The 17,267-nt window shown below is 44.8% G+C and overlaps 1 protein-coding gene across 1 annotated transcript in view; it reads right to left on the minus strand.

The window, feature by feature from the left end:
- LOC140393951 (uncharacterized) overlaps positions 1–17,267 on the minus strand; it is a 65,976-nt gene that overhangs the window by 12,303 nt on the left and 36,406 nt on the right. Inside the window, exon 2 of the mRNA XM_072480641.1 lies at positions 14,191–14,838. Coding sequence (XP_072336742.1) covers positions 14,191–14,782 — 592 coding nt within the window. The 5' untranslated portion in view covers positions 14,783–14,838. The remainder of the gene's footprint in view (positions 1–14,190; positions 14,839–17,267) is intronic.

Genomic DNA, 17,267 nt, shown 5'->3' on the forward strand with positions numbered 1-17,267 from the left:
GATCTTTGTGTTGCAACATTTCTGGATTGGGTTCTGAAGGAAAGTTTTATTGTGAGTGAGACTTCATCACTGGATTGAGTCGGCATCCATTCCTTTGGTGCCCAGCTGAAGGTTTGTTGGGTTAATGCATTCCTCATGTCTCTGCCCCCCGAATGTTTATGTCGTCCTTTTCGAAGTCCTCACCGCGTGTGATCCCAAGATTGTCAGACCCATCGCTGGAGTCATCATCACTGGCTTGTTGCCCTACCTCACTCTCCTCAGCCCCCACTGGGTCCCCCTTGTCAAAGCTAGGTTGTGTAGGGTGCAGCACACATGACAACGATGAAGGAAAGATGCTCAGGAGGAAACTGCAATAATCTCCCTATTCGGTCACGGGATCAGAAGTACAACTTGAGCAGCCTAATGGTCCTTCCCACCATCACTCTTGTGGATGCATGAGATCTCTCTCTGCCTCAGTTCTTGGGTGCTGGAGTGAGATCATCAGCCATCTCTTAAAGGGATAGCCCTCCTCACCCAGGAGCCATCCATACAATCTTGCAGGAGCCACAAACAGCCTCGGGGCCTGGGAATGCAGCAAGATGTAGAGCTGGAGCTCCCTGGATAACGTGAACAGACTTGCAGAACCTGTGTCCTGTGGTTACAGATAATCTGCACATTCTTCAAATGGTATCCCTTCTGCTGATTGTAAATCCTAGCTTTGCTGTTATCCTGGTGGTTACATGCATGTAATCTATAGTAAACCCAGCCATTGTCATGAACCCTCATGCATTCTCTGCCTGGCTGCCTCTGTCCGGTAGTGGATGAATGTGTGCATGTGCCTAAAGGTGGCACCAGTCAGTGGCTGGCACGACTGTGCAGCTGAATGAGAGATGGTGCACAGACCCCCACTGAGCTAGAGGTGTAGAGGTTGAGGGTCGCTCAGACCTTCATTGGCACCAGCATGGGATGATGCAATTGGAGGTTATTTTGTGACCCATCAAGTCACAAATTGATGTCACTGTGTCCCTAAAGAGGCAGAGCCTCCTGCAGCACTGGACCTCGGACACCTGGAGGTAATTGGTGTGCTGCCTGCATATTCTAGCTGCTGGGTAGTGGCACCTTCGGCATCGCTTCCCTCCTTGCCCTCCCTGCTGATCCTGCACCAACTGAGTACATGCCTCCCCTCTTACAAGTCTGTGCCTGGGCCGCTACCTGCACCCACCTTGCCTCCATTCCCTCCTTCCCTCTCTTCCTCTTTGAAGGAGGTCCCACCAGCAGAGTACACTATCCCCATTAAATCAGATGTAGAGGACCAGTGCCTTGCAAATGATGGAATATTGTCCTCAAATCCTCAGGAAAACATTCCAGGGAAGTCCCGAAATGCTGAAAGTCATGTTTCAAATGGTTAACGATAACTAGGAAACACAAGCTAAACCCAATACTCACACAGCTACCAACTCTATCACAGAGAAACTGCTACTGCTCCAGGAATCTTTGGATGAAGAAATGCAAATAATGTAATGGGTGCTCACCTGTTTTCCCAGTGCGATGAGCTGAAAATAGCACAGACAGCATAAAATCTCTGTCGATTGGACTTTTAATAGCCTTAATTGGCCCTTTAATTGTTGGCGGACAGGCATCTGATTTGCGCTCTTGACCATCAACCTGAAAACGCTCCTGACATCTTCTCACAAGATTTTACACACTTCCAGGTCAGACACACATCCGACCCAGACATATGAAACTCTGACCCAAGAACAACAATTTATATTTAGGTAACACCTTTCACATAATGAATTGTCTTAAAGCACTTCGAAATGGTATTATGAAACAGTTTGATGCTAAGCCACTAAAGGAGGTATTAAGGGCAGCACGGTAGCATTGTGGATAGCACAATTGCTTCACAGCTCCAGGGTCCCAGGTTCGATTCCGGCTTGGGTCACTGTCTGTGCCGAGTCTGCACGTCCTCCCCGTGTGTGCGTGGGTTTCCTCCGGGTGCTCTGGTTTCCTCCCACAGTCCAAAGATGTGCAGGTTAGGTGGATTGGCCATGATAAATTGCCCTTAGTGTCCAAAATTGCCCTTGGTGTTGGGTGGGGTTACTGGGTTATGGGGATAGGGTGGAGGTGTTGACCTTGGGTAGGGTGCTCTTTCCAAGAGCCGGTGCAGACTCGATGGGCCAAATGGCCTCCTTCTGCACTGTAAATTCTATGAAATCTTGAGCAAAGAGGTTGGTTTTAAGTAGGATCTTCAAGGAAAGATTTTCATGGAGAATATTCTAGAGCTTGGGGTTAGGCAACTGAAGGCTTGACCACCAATGATAGACCAATTAAAATCAAGGATGTGCAAGAGACCAGGTTTAGGGAAACACAACTATCTCAGAGGATTGTGAGGTTAGAGGAGATTACAGAGATAGGGAAGAGTGAGGCCATGGTAAGATTGGAAAACAAGGGTGAGAATATTAAAATCAAGACTTTTGACCGGGAACCAATGTAGGTAAGTGAGCAGAGGAGTGATAGATGAACGAGACTTTCCTCAGCCTAGGGTACAAACAGCAGAGTTTCGTACTACCTCAAGTTTATCGAAAGTAGAATGTGTGAGGTCAGCCAGGAGTGCACTGGAATAGTCGGGTCTGGTCGGCGTGGTGGTGCAGTGGTTAACACTGCTGCCTCACGGCGCTGAGGACCTGGGTTTGAATCCGGCCCCGGGTCACTGTCTGTGTGGAGCTTGCACATTCTCCCCGTGTCTGCTCCAAAGATGTGCAGGGTAGATGGATTGGTCACGCCAAATTGCCGCTTAATTGGAAAAATTAAACAAAGGAGAAGAAATGGTCGGGCCTGGAAGTAATAAAGGCATGAATGAGGGTTCCAGCAGCAGATGAGATGAGATAGGGGCAAAGTCAGGTGATGTTACGAGGTGGAAATAGGTGGTCTTAGCATAAATATGGGTTTGGGATCAAATCTTACACCAAGGTTGCAAACAGTCTAGCTTAATTTCAAAAAGCTGCTGGGGAAAAGGACCAAGTTAGTGTCTACAGTGTACAGTTTGGTGAGGGGACCGAAAACAATGGCTTCAGTCTTCCCAATACATCATTGGAGGAAATTTCTACTCAACTAGAAAAGGCTATCAGATAACCAGCCTGATAATTTGGAAACAGTGAAGAGGTCAAGAGAGGTGGTGGTGAGGCAGAACTAAGTGTTGTCAGTGCACATGTGAAAACTATTGCTGTGCCTTTGGAAGACATTGAGGGGCATTATGCAATTGAAAATAGGAGTGGGTCATGGATAGATCCTTGGCGAACACCAGATTTAGCACTCTGAGAGACAGAAGAGAAACCATTGCAAGAGATTCTTATTATGACTTTGATAAGATTTGTTACAATACTACGGCAGGAGCAGAAACCGGATTAGAAGGATCAGTTATGAGTTCCAGAAAAATGGGAATGGTTTTGCGAGATGACAAAACTTTGGAGAGGAAAGGGAGGTTGGAGATAAGATGGTAGTTTGCAAGGGTGGTGGGGTCAAGGGTTGGTCATTTTGAGTAGAGGGTATTGGCAACAAAATTAAAGGAGTCAGGGACAACACCGGAAGAGAGGGATCTTTTTCTGCCAACAGCTGATTTAGGGGACCAGGAGGGGAAGTTGGGTGATTAGAATTTTAATGGTAACAGGGGAGAGGGAATAGGAGTCTACTGGATAAAATGAACTTAACAGGGGCATGATGGAAAGCTGCAAGTTCAGGGCCAGGGCAGGTGGTAGCATTCATGGAAGTTTGTCCAGATGGGCTAGTGGAAGGGTGGAATTCAGCGGAGGCAGCTGATCAAGTGGTCTTGATCTTATTGACAAAGAATTCTATGAGGCCCTCACACTTGCTGGGGGAGGGTGGAAGGGAGAGGTGTTGAAGAAGACAGTTTGCTGAAGATAAACTGGAGCTACTTATGCTTTTCAGGATGATCTGGGAGTTGTCCACACTTTTCGCAGATGAAAGCAGTGTTTTGTGTGGTCCTGTCAGATATGGGATGGATGACTAAACTAGTTGTCCGCCATATCTTTTCAAGTCTGCATCACCTGGACTTAAGCAAATGGAGATAAGTCCTGTGCAGGGAGAACAGCTAAGGTGAAGGAAAGTAATGGTTTTATACACAAGTACTCTACTTGGACTCTACACACTCTACTTGGAGACTTACCTGGACACTGTGTTTCAGGAGGCAGTCACACCTGTCAGAGTAAGTAGTTTAAATCCTGCCAGTGGCCAGGGACAGCAGGGTGTGACTGCAAGTCAGGCAGGTAAAGGGAACCAGCAGTCAGGAACTCAGGAGCCACAGCCCTTGACTCTGTCCAACAGGTATGAGGCACTTGCTCCCTGTGTGGATGGCGAACAGGGCTGCAGGAAGGATGAGTCAGCTGACCAAGGCACCATGGTTCAGCAGGCCATTCAAGGGGAGGGAGTAAATAGGCAAGTTGTAGTTGTAGGGGATTCTATTATCAGGGGGATAGATAGTATCCTTTGTGAGCAGGATAAAGAGTCCCGCATGGTATGTTGCCTGCCCGGTGCTAGGGTGCGGGACATCTCTGACCGGCTTGAAAGGATACTGGAGAGGGAGGGGAGGATCCAGTTGTTGTGGTCCATGTCGGTACCAACAACATAGGCAAGTCTAGGAAAGAGGACCTGTTTAGAGATTATAAAGAGCTAGGATTCAAATTAAAAAACAGGTCCTCAAGGGTCATAATCTCCGGATTACTGCCCGAGCCACGTGCAAATTGGCATAGGGAGGCAAGAATAAGGGAAGTTAACACGTGGCTGAAAGAGTGGTGTGGGAAAGAGGGGTTCCTTTTCATGGGACACTGGCATCAGTTTTGGGACAAGGGGGACCTATACCGTTGGGATGGTCTCCACCTGAACCGAGCTGGGACCAGTGTTCTGGCGAAAAGAATAAATAGGGTGGTCAATAGGACTTTAAACTAAAGATTGGGGGGGAAGGGAAAGTCAGGGAACCAAGAGGTGAAGTAATCAGTGGGAAGCGTAGCTGCTTAGGAATACAAAAAAGCACGAAAAGACAAAACTCAGGAGAGGTTACGATAGTCCCCATCCCACAAAATATGACACAGTGTATGGAAAGGCTCAGTAAACCAAGGTCCACCACACTAAGAAAACAAAAAGGGACGGTCAATAGAGAATTAAAGGTGCTATATTTAAATGCGCGCAGTGTACGGAACAAGGTAGATGAGCTTGTGGCCCAGATTGTGACTGGCAGGTATGATGTGGTAGGCATCACAGAGACATGATTGCAGGGGGTTCAGGATTGGCATTTAAACATCCAGGGATTCACAACCTATCGAAAAGACAGGGAGATGGGCAGAGGGGGCGGGGTTGCCTTGTTAATTAGGAATGAAATTAAATCAATAGCACTAAATGACATAGGGTCAGATGATGTGGAGTCTGTGTGGGTAGAGTTGAGGAACCACAAAGGCAAAAAAACCATAATGGGAGTTATGTACAGGCCTCCTAACAGTGGTCAGGACCAGGGGCACAAAATGCACCACGAAATAGAAAGGGCATGTCAGAAAGGCAAGGTCACAGTGATCATGGGGGACTTCAATATGCAGGCGGACTGGGTAAATAATGCTGCCAGTGGACCCAAGGAAAGGGAATTCATTGAATGTTTACAGGAGGGCTTTTTGGAACAGCTTGTGATGGAGCCCACGAGGGAACAGGCCATTCTGGACTTAGTGTTATGTAATGAGCCAGACTTGATTAAAGATCTGAAAGTAAGGGAGCACTTAGGAGGCAGTGATCATAATATGGTAGAATTCAATCTCCAATTTGAAAGAAAGAAGGTAGAATCAGATGTAAAGGTGTTACAGTTAAATAAAGGTAACTACAGGGGCATGAGGGAGGAACTGACGAAAATCGACTGGGAGCAGAGCCTAGTGGGAAAGACAGTAGAACAGCAATGGCGGGAGTTTCTGGGAGTAATTGAGGACACAGTGCAGAGGTTCATCCCAAAGAAAAGAAAGGTTATCAGAGGGGGGATTAGGCAGCCATGGCTGACAAAGGAAGTTAGGGAATGCATCAAAGCAAAAGAGAAAGCCTATAATGTGGCAAAGAGTAGTGGGAAGTCAGAAGATTGGGAAGGCTACAAAAACAAACAGAGGATAACAAAGAGAGAAATAAGGAAAGAGAGGATCAAATATGAAGGTAGGCTAGCCAGTAACATTAGGAATGATAGTAAAAGTTTCTTTAAATACATTAAAAACAAACGGGAGGCAAAAGTTGACATTGGGCCGCTCCAAAATGACGCTGGTAATTTTGTGATGGGAGACAAGGAAATAGCTGAGGAACTAAATAAGTACTTTGCGTCAGTCTTCACAGTAGAAGACATGAGTAATATCCCAACAATTCAGGAGAGTCAGGGGGCAGAGTTGAATATGGTAGCCATCACAAAGGAGAAAGTGCTAGAGAAACTAAGAGGTCTAAAAATTGATAAATCTCCGGGCTCAGATGGGCTACATCCAAGAGTTCTAAAGGAGATAGCTGAAGAAATAGTGGAGGCGTTAGTTATGATCTTTCAAAAGTCACTGGAGTCAGGGAAAGTCCCAGAGGATTGGAAAATCGCTGTTGTAACCCCCCTGTTCAAGAAGGGAACAAGGAAAAAGATGGAAAATTATAGGCCAATTAGCCTAACCTCGGTTGTTGGCAAGATTCTAGAATCCATTGTTAAGGATGAGATTTCTAAATTCTTGGAAGTGCAGGGTCAGATTAGGACAAGTCAGCATGGATTTAGTAAGGGGAGGTCGTGCCTGACAAACCTGTTAGAGTTCTTTGAAGAGATAACAAATAGGTTAGACCAAGGAGAGCCAATGGATGTTATCTATCTTGACTTCCAAAAGGCCTTTGATAAGGTGCCTCACTGGAGACTGCTGAGTAAAATAAGGGCCCATGGTATTTGAGGCAAGGTACTAACATGGATTGACGATTGGCTGTCAGGCAGAAGGCAGAGAGTTGGGATAAAAGGTTCTTTTTCGGAATGGCAACCGGTGACGAGTGGTGTCCCGCAGGTTTCAGTGTTGGGGCCACAGCTGTTCTCTTTATATATTAACGATCTAGATGACGGGACGGGGGCATTCTGGCTAAGTTTGCCGATGATACAAAGATAGGTGGAGGGGCAGGTAGTATGGAGGAGGTGGGGAGGCTGCAGAAAGATTTAGACAGTTTAGGAGAGTGGTCCAAGAAATGGCTGATGAAATTCAACGTGGGCAAGTGCGAGGTCTTGCACTTTGGAAAAAAGAATAGAGGCATGGACTATTTTCTAAACGGTGACAAAATTCATAATGCTGAAGTGCAAAGGGACTTGGGAGTCCTAGTCCAGGATTCTCTAAAGGTAAACTTGCAGGTTGAGTCCGTAATTAAGAAAGCAAATGCAATGTTGTCATTCATCTCAAGAGGCTTGGAATATAAAAGCAGGGATGTACTTCTGAAGCTTTATAAAGCATTAGTTAGGCCCCATTTAGAATACTGTGAGCAATTTTGGGCCCCACACCTCAGGAAGGACATACTGGCACTGGAGCAGGTCCAGCGGAGATTCACACGGATGATCCCAGGAATGGTAGGCCTAACATACGATGAACGTCTGAGGATCCTGGGATTATATTCATTGGAGTTTAGGAGGTTGAGGGGAGATCTAATAGAAACTTATAAGATAATGAATGGCTTAGATAGGGTGGATGTAGGGAAGTTGTTTCCATTAGCAGGGGAGACTAGGACCCGGGGGCACAGCCTTAGAATAAAAGGGAGTCACTTTAGAACAGAGATGAAGAGAAATTTCTTCAGCCAGAGAGTGGTGGGTCTGTGGAATTCATTGCCACAGAGGGCGGTGGAGGCCGGGACGTTGAGTGTCTTTAAGACAGAAGTTGATAAATTCTTGATTTCTCGAGGAATTAAGGGCTATGGAGAGAGAGCGGGTAAATGGAGTTGAAATCAGCCATGATTGAATGGCGGAGTGGACTCGATGGGCTGAATGGCCTTACTTCCACTCCTATGTCTTATGGTCTTATGGTCTTATCATTTTATCTGAAACAGTCCTAATGTTGATTTAAAAATCCATTTCCACACCATCTTTTGTAATAAGAGATTGAAGCCAGGAATACATTTGGCAAAGCTATTTATCTCCATAATTAATAAGTACTGACAGGTGCCCCAGATTGAGAAAATGTTAGCAACAACATTTACAACCAGCAGTTGTGACATAGACAGCAAACACATCTAATTATGACAAATTAACGGAGGATGAATGTTTGACATATTCATTTTAGATTCCTCCATCTGTAATTTTAGCAATGCCGATCTTGAATGGATTAATACTTGTATCCACTGACATCACTGATAATTATTTCATGACTTTGATATTGTGATAATGAAAAAGAATAGCTTAATTTTTAAAAAATAAACAACAACATACTTCAAATTATAGGGATACTTCAATAAAAATTACAGAAGCATTTAGAATAAAATGAAGACATATTTAAATGAATTGGAAGTTTGAAATAAAATAGAGAGACAAACTGAAAAATAAATATAAATTCTTTTAAATTAAATAGATAGGGGTATAATTTGAAAAAACAAAATAGTGGAATATTTTGGAGAAAATATAGGAATATTTAGAATCAATTATATCAAATATATTAGGTGGGGTTACTGGGTTACGGGAATAGGTTGGAAGCGTGGGCTTAAATGGGGTGCTCTTTCCAAGGGCCGAATGGCCTCCTTCTGCACTGTAAATTTTATGATTCTATGATATATAGGGGGCTTGTTGAATCAAATGTCGAGGTGTTTTTTGGAGCAAATATAAAGTAGCCAAATAAAACAATCTAAAAAAACAGTCGGTTGGACCTCTTGATTAGAGCATTGCAGGAGTAGTGGGTGTGTGTTGATGGAAAACCACCCTTTCATCCCTGACCTCCACAAGCAGCTGGATTTCTGCTGTACGGAACACCATGGTGCCAAATGAACAGCCATAGTGATGAATGTGCCCGTGAGCTCCAGGAGTTCTTACTTATCATTTCAAATAAATATATATGGAGATCTAAACCTTATTTGTCCACTTTCCCACTTGTATAATTCAGGTTTTCTACTCATTCCTAAAATATGTTAACTATTTATAAGCAATTAACAAGAACGTAGGATATATTTCATCATAGGTTGCTTCTCCTATTTTCTTCGGGTGACCAGGTTTTCACAAGTCAAAACAGGGACTCATTGAAAAGCCTTAAAAGGCAGGACTCTATGATGATACACATGTTGGGTAACTACTAGCAGGAGTCTGGGAGAGAGGCCGCTGAAGGTAGGAGGTCATGTGATGCCACCTCCCGAGATATGTTCAGCCAAAGTTGACAAACTCATTAAGACACCAATTTATTGGCTCCCTCAACAAATCCACAGGATTGTATGGCTTCCGGAAATGGCTTGACACTCATAACAATTCATCCCTCCTGTATGGGCATGGTGTCATTGCAAGATGAATAAAACTGGCTTAATAAGTGATCCCAATATGCATTAGGGCAGTGTTTTTCAAACTTTTTTTCCGGGGACCCATTTTTACCAACCAGCCAACCTTCGGGACCCAACCCGGCCGACCTTCACGGCCCTCGCCGGCCGACCTTTGCGACCCACGCCGGCCGACCTTCGCGGCCCTCGCCGGCCGACCTTTGCGACCCACGCCGGCCGACCTTCGCGGCCCTCGCCGGCCGACCTGCATGACCCACCATTTTCTCTTACCTTGTTTGTTGCTGACAAAAATGGAGAAAATGGTTTCGGGTCCCTTTGGCCCCAATTGTCCCTTTGGCCCCCCGAACTTGAAAATAAAAGGCTGCGACCAGATTTTTAAAAATGCGGCCGCACTGCGTATGCGTGCCGGATCTTCGGTCCGCATGCGCAATGCAACCAAATTTTTAAAATCTGTTCCTGGCCATTTTGAAGGCTGCTCGCAGCCGGCATTATTAAAAGCCGGCTGCTGCGGCTGTTGCACGTGGATTTGCGCGATCGGGAGCACCGCAACGAACGGCTCCGCCACCCTCCCGACACCCGCCCGTGACCCACCTGCGGGTCGTGCCCCCCGAGTTTGACAATGCCTGCGTTAGGGTATCAAACTCATAATGAATGGGTGTATGATGTCATTGACCTGCACAGAAGAAATCTTGACCAATATCACTTATTGATTCTTACATGGAGCTTTATGAATATGTTTCGTGCGCAACAAATTAAGAAATGCCATGCATAAAACAAATAAATGACTTTTTTGGTCTCTAACTTTTTTTAAACTCATTGAATTGTTCCTATATTTTCCTCTCACCCATTTTGGGTTCCCCTCTGCTTAAGTGTTGTCTACTGGCCAGGAAAATAATAAATTGAACTTCTGAGGTTTCTGCTAATACCACTGATCAACTGGGCATTCAAAATTATGGAAGAGTGTCATGGTCTAACTTGATCTTTGATCTTTCTTCCACATTCATCAACAGGAAGGCTTTTGCTTGCCTGAAATCGGAGTATGAGAGAGCGCCAAAATCCTGATGACCTCTCAATTACACCATTTTAGAGGTTTTAGTGTGCCAGCAGTTATTTGCAACCTACATGCAGGATACTTTGACAGGCTGAATAAAAACAGAAAGTGCTGGAAAATCTCAGCAGGTCTGGCAACATCTGTGGCGGGAGAAATGGAGTTATGTTTCAAGCCCAATATGAATCTTCTTAGGTGTCACAGACGCTGCTCAGTTTTTTCAGCATTGTTTTTATTTCAGACGGCATAGTAGCGCAGGGTATTTTCACTCGTGCCTCACGGTGCCAGGGACCCAGGTTCAATTCCAGCCTTGGGTGGTCTGTGCAGAGTTTGCATGTTCTCCCTGTGTCTGCGTGGGTTTCCCACAGTCCAACGCTGTGCAGGTTAAATTGGATTGGATTAGTTTATTGTCACGTGCACCGAGGTACAGTGAAAAGTATTTTTCTGCGAGCAGCTCAACAGATCATTAAGTACATGGGAAGAAAAGGGAATAAAAGAAAATACATAATAGGGCAACACAAGGTATATAATGTAACTACATAAGCACCGGCATCGGATGAAGCATACAGGGTGTAGTGTTAATGAGGTCAGTCCATAAGAGGGTCATTTAGGAGTCTGGTAACAGCGGGGAAGAAGCAGTTTTTGAGTCTGTTCGTGCATGTTCTCAGACTTCTGTATCTCCTGCCCGATGGAAGAAGTTGGAAGAGTGAGTATGCCGGGTGAGAGTCCTTGATTATGCTGCCCGCTTTCCCCAGGCAGCGGGAGGTGTAGATGGAGTCAATGGATGGGAGGCAGGTTAGTGTGATGGACTGGGCGGTGTTCACGACTCTCTGAAGTTTCTTGCGGTCCTGGGCTGAGCAGTTGCCATACCAGGCTGTGATGCAGCCAGATAGGATGCTTTCTATGGTGCATCTGTAATAGTTGGTAAGGGGTAATGTAGACATGCCAAATTTCTTTAGTTTCCTGAGGAAGTATAGGCGCTGTTGTGCTTTCTTAGTGGTAGCATCGACGTGGGTGGACCAGGACAGATTTTTGGAGTTGTGCACCCCTAGGAATTTGAAACTGCTAACCATCTCCACCTCGGCCCCGTTGATGCTGACAGGGGTATGTACAGTACTTTGCTTCCTGAAGTCAATGACCAGCTCTTTAGTTTTGCTGGCATTGGGGGAGAGATTGTTGTTGCTGCACCACTCCACTAGGTTCTCTATCTCCCTCCTGTATTCGGACTCATCGTTATTCGGGCAGCATGGTCGGCATGGGCTTGGAGGGCCGAAGGGCCTGTTCCTGTGCTGTACATTTCTTTGTTTGTTCTTTGAGATCCGACACACTATAGACATATTGTAGATGGAGTTGGAACCAAATTTTGCCACGCAGTCGTGTGTGTACAGGAAGTAGAATAGGGGGCTGTGGTAGTATGTATTGGGGGTCATGTGGGACTGGAAGCCCTAATGTCATTGGCTGACAGATCCCGGGTCCTGGTTGGCCGTTGACCTCATACTCCGCCCTGAAGGCGAAGTATAAGAAGCCGGTGCCTTCCCCCGCATGCCAGTTTACTATCGGGCTGCTGGGGAACAGACACGCTTAATAAAGCCTCATCGACTTCACTCTATTTGTCTCACGGAGTCTTTGTGCGCCACAGGGGCTAAGTACGCAGCCCCAGTATTGAGGACTATTGTGGAGGAGGTGTTGTTGTTCATTCTTACTGATTGTGGTCTGTTGGTCAGAAAATCGAGGGTCCAGTTGCAGAGTGGGGAGCCAAGTCCTAGGTTTTGGAGCTTTGATATGAGTTTGGCTATGATTATGGTGTTGAAGGCGGAGCTGTAGTAATAAATAGGAGTCTGATGTAAGAGTCCTTGTTGTCGTGATGCTCTAGGGATGAGTGTAGATTGGCTATGCTAAATTTGCCCTTAGTGTAAGAAGATGTGCAGATTAAGTTGAGTTACGGTGATAGGGCAGGAGTGGGCCTAGGTAGTGTGCTCTTTCTGAGGGTTGGTGCAGACTCGATGGGCCGAATGGCCTCCTGCAGTGTTTTGCTTACACCTTTCAGACGTTCACAGTTAATTCTCATTGTACTGCCCAGCGACAATTATTAAACTGTCAAAGGCCGTTTTGCAGGTAAGTTGCAAACAATTCCTGGAACACCCTGTCCTTCACAGTAGAATAATTTGGAGGTCAAGAGCTGTCAATAATCCCAGTCAATGTTGTAATGTTAGCAGCAACTGAATCAGTAATGGGGAATTATTTGTTCTTACTCTTGAGCCTAGAAATGGACAATTGTACGTTTCAAAAGTCTGTTGCTTAATTTAGAAACTGACAAAAAAGAGAAAGGACAATGAATTGGATCCCTCCATCAACATTTTAAACATTGTTCCGTTTCTGAGGTGGGGGGACACTGTTTGATTGGTCGAGAGGGTGCAACAAATAACATTACCAGCAAACACAAAACCGACAGCGCTTTTACAAGCTGAGTTTATTTTCATTATACACGATGGGTTCTCACAATGTAGCAGACGTTTCAGCCAGGAGATAGAGACGAGCGAATGTGCCTCCATGTGTGGGAGAATCGGAGCTAGAGCCACAAGAAAAAAACACACCAATCTTCCGAATGCTAAGTTTGGTTGTGTATAATGGCTCAGCTGAACTTGCCTGCCACCTTCCTCGGTGCTGGTTTGTGGTTTGCCGATGGGTGCTGTGTCGCCCTCACAGTGCGGCGTGCAGTGCGGCTATCTTGTCACCCAGCTGATTCCCCCCTCCAGTTCTGGGGACTGATGAGAAGTGTTTCTGTGTGTGTGGACGTCTGGGTGCAGCTGCTTCATGCTCAGCGATTGGGCGGCAGTCCAGTTCCCAGGCTGCCAACATGAAAGGGGGTTTCTGCCGAGTGCCGACGGTAAATGGAATGCGAAGACCGGGGGGTGGGGGGTGGAGGTGAGGGGAATCGGGAGAGAAATTGAAGAGATGCGACTGCTGTGTGAAAGCCAGGACATTTCAGCAATTTGGAGAAAACTGTTAGGACACCGGGATCTTTAATGAGCGAAACTAGCAAGTCTGGTCATTGTACATTTAGTTTATCGCAGCCTTTTTCTCATGTTAATTTTCTTCCTTTCATTTAAAGTGCTCGTTCAATCTTTTCAACTACTTTATTTCACTGTAAAGTGGACATGCAGACCAACATTTATGATCAGGACCCACTCAGTTCAATCGGTACAACTTACCTTTGTTTAACAATACAAAATAGAAGACTCTATCTCCCTACTGCAGTGGCTGCCATGCTTTACTTAAACAAGAAGTCTCTGTCATCCAGCTTTCTTCCAACATAGCAAAGGTTCACAGCCTTCCCTTTAACAAACTTTCGCTTCTCGAAAGTCTCTCTCTCTCTTTGCCCGAGCCAAATCCTGAATTTATTTTCTATAGAGGAATCAAAGGCTTTCCAACACAGTGGACATGTTTGTTTAATTACATAGCATGCTAAATGTGTTTCGCATATTAACAACCTTTCTTTTGCCTTTTCATTAAAAAAAACCATGAGAATACCATTTACTTTGATAAACAGAACATTAAAACATTTTCCTTTCAGTAGAAAAATAATCAAAAATCCAGAAACATGACAATCTGCCTTTTAAACATCCTATTCCATTGTGTTTCTAGCAAAGGTTAGGTCTTACCTGAAGTTCCAGTTGTTAAGATTGAATACAATGAACCTGTATAAGGTTGGGTGATGCCAGTGCTGGTTGGTTGCCTACTTGTTACAGTGGATTCTGTCTGTGTAGGCTTCAGGACAGGTGTTGATATTGAAGTTGAAACTTGGCGCGTTGAATTATTTTGACTTTCTGTAGTTGTTAAACCAAGTGCTGGAGTTGTAGAGGACTCAGGCGTGTAGTGACTTGAGGCATGGGGTGCTGTTGTTTGAACTGTTGTTTTTTTTATCATGGGAGGCTGAGAACGATCAGGCACAGAGGGCTTCATTGAATTGGTTGACATGGCAACTGTAGTCCCAGGGGCTAAGGTGCTTATGTTGTTACTTGTTTGGTTCTGTTTCAATGTGCTAAGTGACACTGTCACTGCCTGACTGGATCCAGTTACAGGGAGGTTGTTCGAAGAGCCAGTTTTCTTAATATCTCCAGAAGAATTGCCCTCATTGCTAACGTTATTGGTAATGACAGAAACATTTTGCTCTATTGCGTCAACAGAATTCGCAGCTAAGACAATGCATAGAGTTATAATGTAAAATGCAGTAGGCTGAATCATGGGTATCATATTGCTCCCTTCTGCAGCTTTTAGCTTTGCACTTTCTTCAATTTTCTAAGTTTACCCTGTAAAATATAAAGAACGAGTAACAGATTACATATTATTTTCCAGTAATGAGCTAAATGACAAAGCTGCACCAGTAAGAAATTAACTATCTTATAGAAAACCTTTCAAACAAATTAAACTACCTTTCATGGGCCACCAACACTTGAATATATAGCATAGAAATTGCTGCAAAACCTTCATTGTAATAAATAATAGCAAAAATAACATCAGTTTCACATCTGAAATGAATTTAATTCTAATTAAGTAGAATTTAATATCCATTCATGCTACTGTTACAAAAATGAAGATTATTTTGGCTTTAGTATTATGGAACTTTCTTTAGTAAATTCATATTAAATATGATATCAGCCAGCTCGGTCTCTGGAATACCTGTATCAAATGTCCTTTGTTTTGTGGGAGTGCTGGTCTTCAGACCATTAATGTGCAAGACTGGTTGCATTGTAAATAGCCATGATCAATTTAGCTAATGCAAATACTCTGCCAATCTGCCCAAAAATGCACTGTTGTTTTTAGTCTGTGTGATCCTTCATAGAATTAATTTATGTGAATTCATCTTAGTAAAGACAGTCTGAAAATGTAATTTTCAATGTTGTTAGAACTCATCAGCTTGGTTTGTTAATGATTATTCTAGTTTGAGAAGTAAAATTAAATATAGTACAGCAATAAGAATCTCCATCATAAGAACATGGGCAGAATTGTTCCACAGGAAACAGATAGTTACAGTAGCTGCAGAGTCTGAGGAAATCGTTCTCAGGCAGGTCAAAGGGAGGATCCTTATATTTGGTAATTAAAACCAAGCCATTCAACTATGTGGGCAGAGGCTGTATATTTAATACTTAAGCTGCTGGAGAAAATTGGCTGTCTGTCAAAGCTCCTCAATATGACCTCTTTCCATGACAACGTGATAGGCAAGGTCAGTTATAACAGGGCAACAATGAAACCCTTTGCAGTCTGCAGTGGGGTCAAACAGGGTTGTGTTCTAGCGCTGACACTCTTTGGTGTATTCTCTTTGCTGTCATAAGTCTTCACGTCATCTATAGAGGGTTCAGGTAATCTACAGAGGGTATTTACTTACATACCAGAACTGATAAAAAGCTGTTTAGCCTTGCCCATCCAAGATAAAGGTGTACTAAATCACCAGACAGTTGCTAGACAATGACAATGCCATGGTAACATTCCGTACCAAGGAACACCTTCAGTGGCATAGGTCAACCCACCACAAAGTGTTTAGTTTGATCATCAGCACCAGGGAGCTAAATGACATGGTCCAGGATATTGCCACTCCACCATCTATCAGCATTGCCAATGTGACACCGGACATATCTGGGCTCCACAGTCACCAGCAATCTATCACTTGATGCTGAAATCAATGCATGCATCGCAAAACCTGCAGTTATGTCCAAGCCAAGGGAGACAGTGTGGAATAACATCAACTTGACTTAGAATACAAAACCAGGGGATACCAAGCCGTCATAATCAGTGCACTACTCTACAGTGGTGAGATCGGGACAAATGCTAGGCAGGATATAAGGCTGAACAGTTTCCACCTTCACCATCTCAGACTCAGGACATAGCCACCAACTCAGAGGTCCTGGAACATGATAATTCCACCAGCATACACTCATTGCTAAGCCAATGACATCCATGTTGGCTTGGTCATATTCATCAAATGGATGACAGCCTCCTGATGTTTGCCTCCTGATCAACACCTCCTCATGCTCGGATGTGGTGTCCCTAGCATGGCATTGCTCCCCAGACCTAGAATACCTAACCGTGAAGTGTCGCCCCTTCTACCTCCCACGTGAATTCACCTCTGTACTCATCACAGCAGTCTACATCCCACCCCAGGCGGAGGTGAAGAAAGCACTTGACAAACTACATTCCACTATCAACAACCAAGAAGCAAATCAGCCCGAAGCCCTGGCAATCGTGGCTGGAGACTTCAACCAGGCCAACCTCAGGAAGGTCCTACCCAAACTTTATCAACATATCTCCTGCTCCACCAAAGGTGCAAACACCCTGGACCACTGCTACACGAGCATCAAAGGAGCCTACCGCTCCATTCCCCGACCTCACTTTGGCAAATCCGACCACAAGTCGTATTCCTACTTCCAGCTTACAAACAGCAAAGCAAGCGTGCTGAGCCAGTCAAGAAAACCTTGCAGTGCTGGTCCGAGGAATCTGAGGACATTCTCCGCGACTGCTTGGAGTCTGTGGAATGGTCCATTTTCAAGGGCGTGGCAGCTAAACTGGACGAGTACGCAACCACCATCACAGACTTCATCAGTAAGTGTGTCGAAGACTGTGTACCAAAGAAGACAATATGGGTATTCCCCAATCGGAAATCCTGGCTCAACCAAAAGGTTCACTCCCTGCTGAAGTTCCGGACGGAGGCATTCAAGTCTGATGACCCTATCCTATATAAGAA

The sequence above is a fragment of the Scyliorhinus torazame genome, chromosome 17 (genome assembly GCF_047496885.1).
Source record: "Scyliorhinus torazame isolate Kashiwa2021f chromosome 17, sScyTor2.1, whole genome shotgun sequence".
Lineage (NCBI taxonomy): Eukaryota > Metazoa > Chordata > Chondrichthyes > Carcharhiniformes > Scyliorhinidae > Scyliorhinus > Scyliorhinus torazame.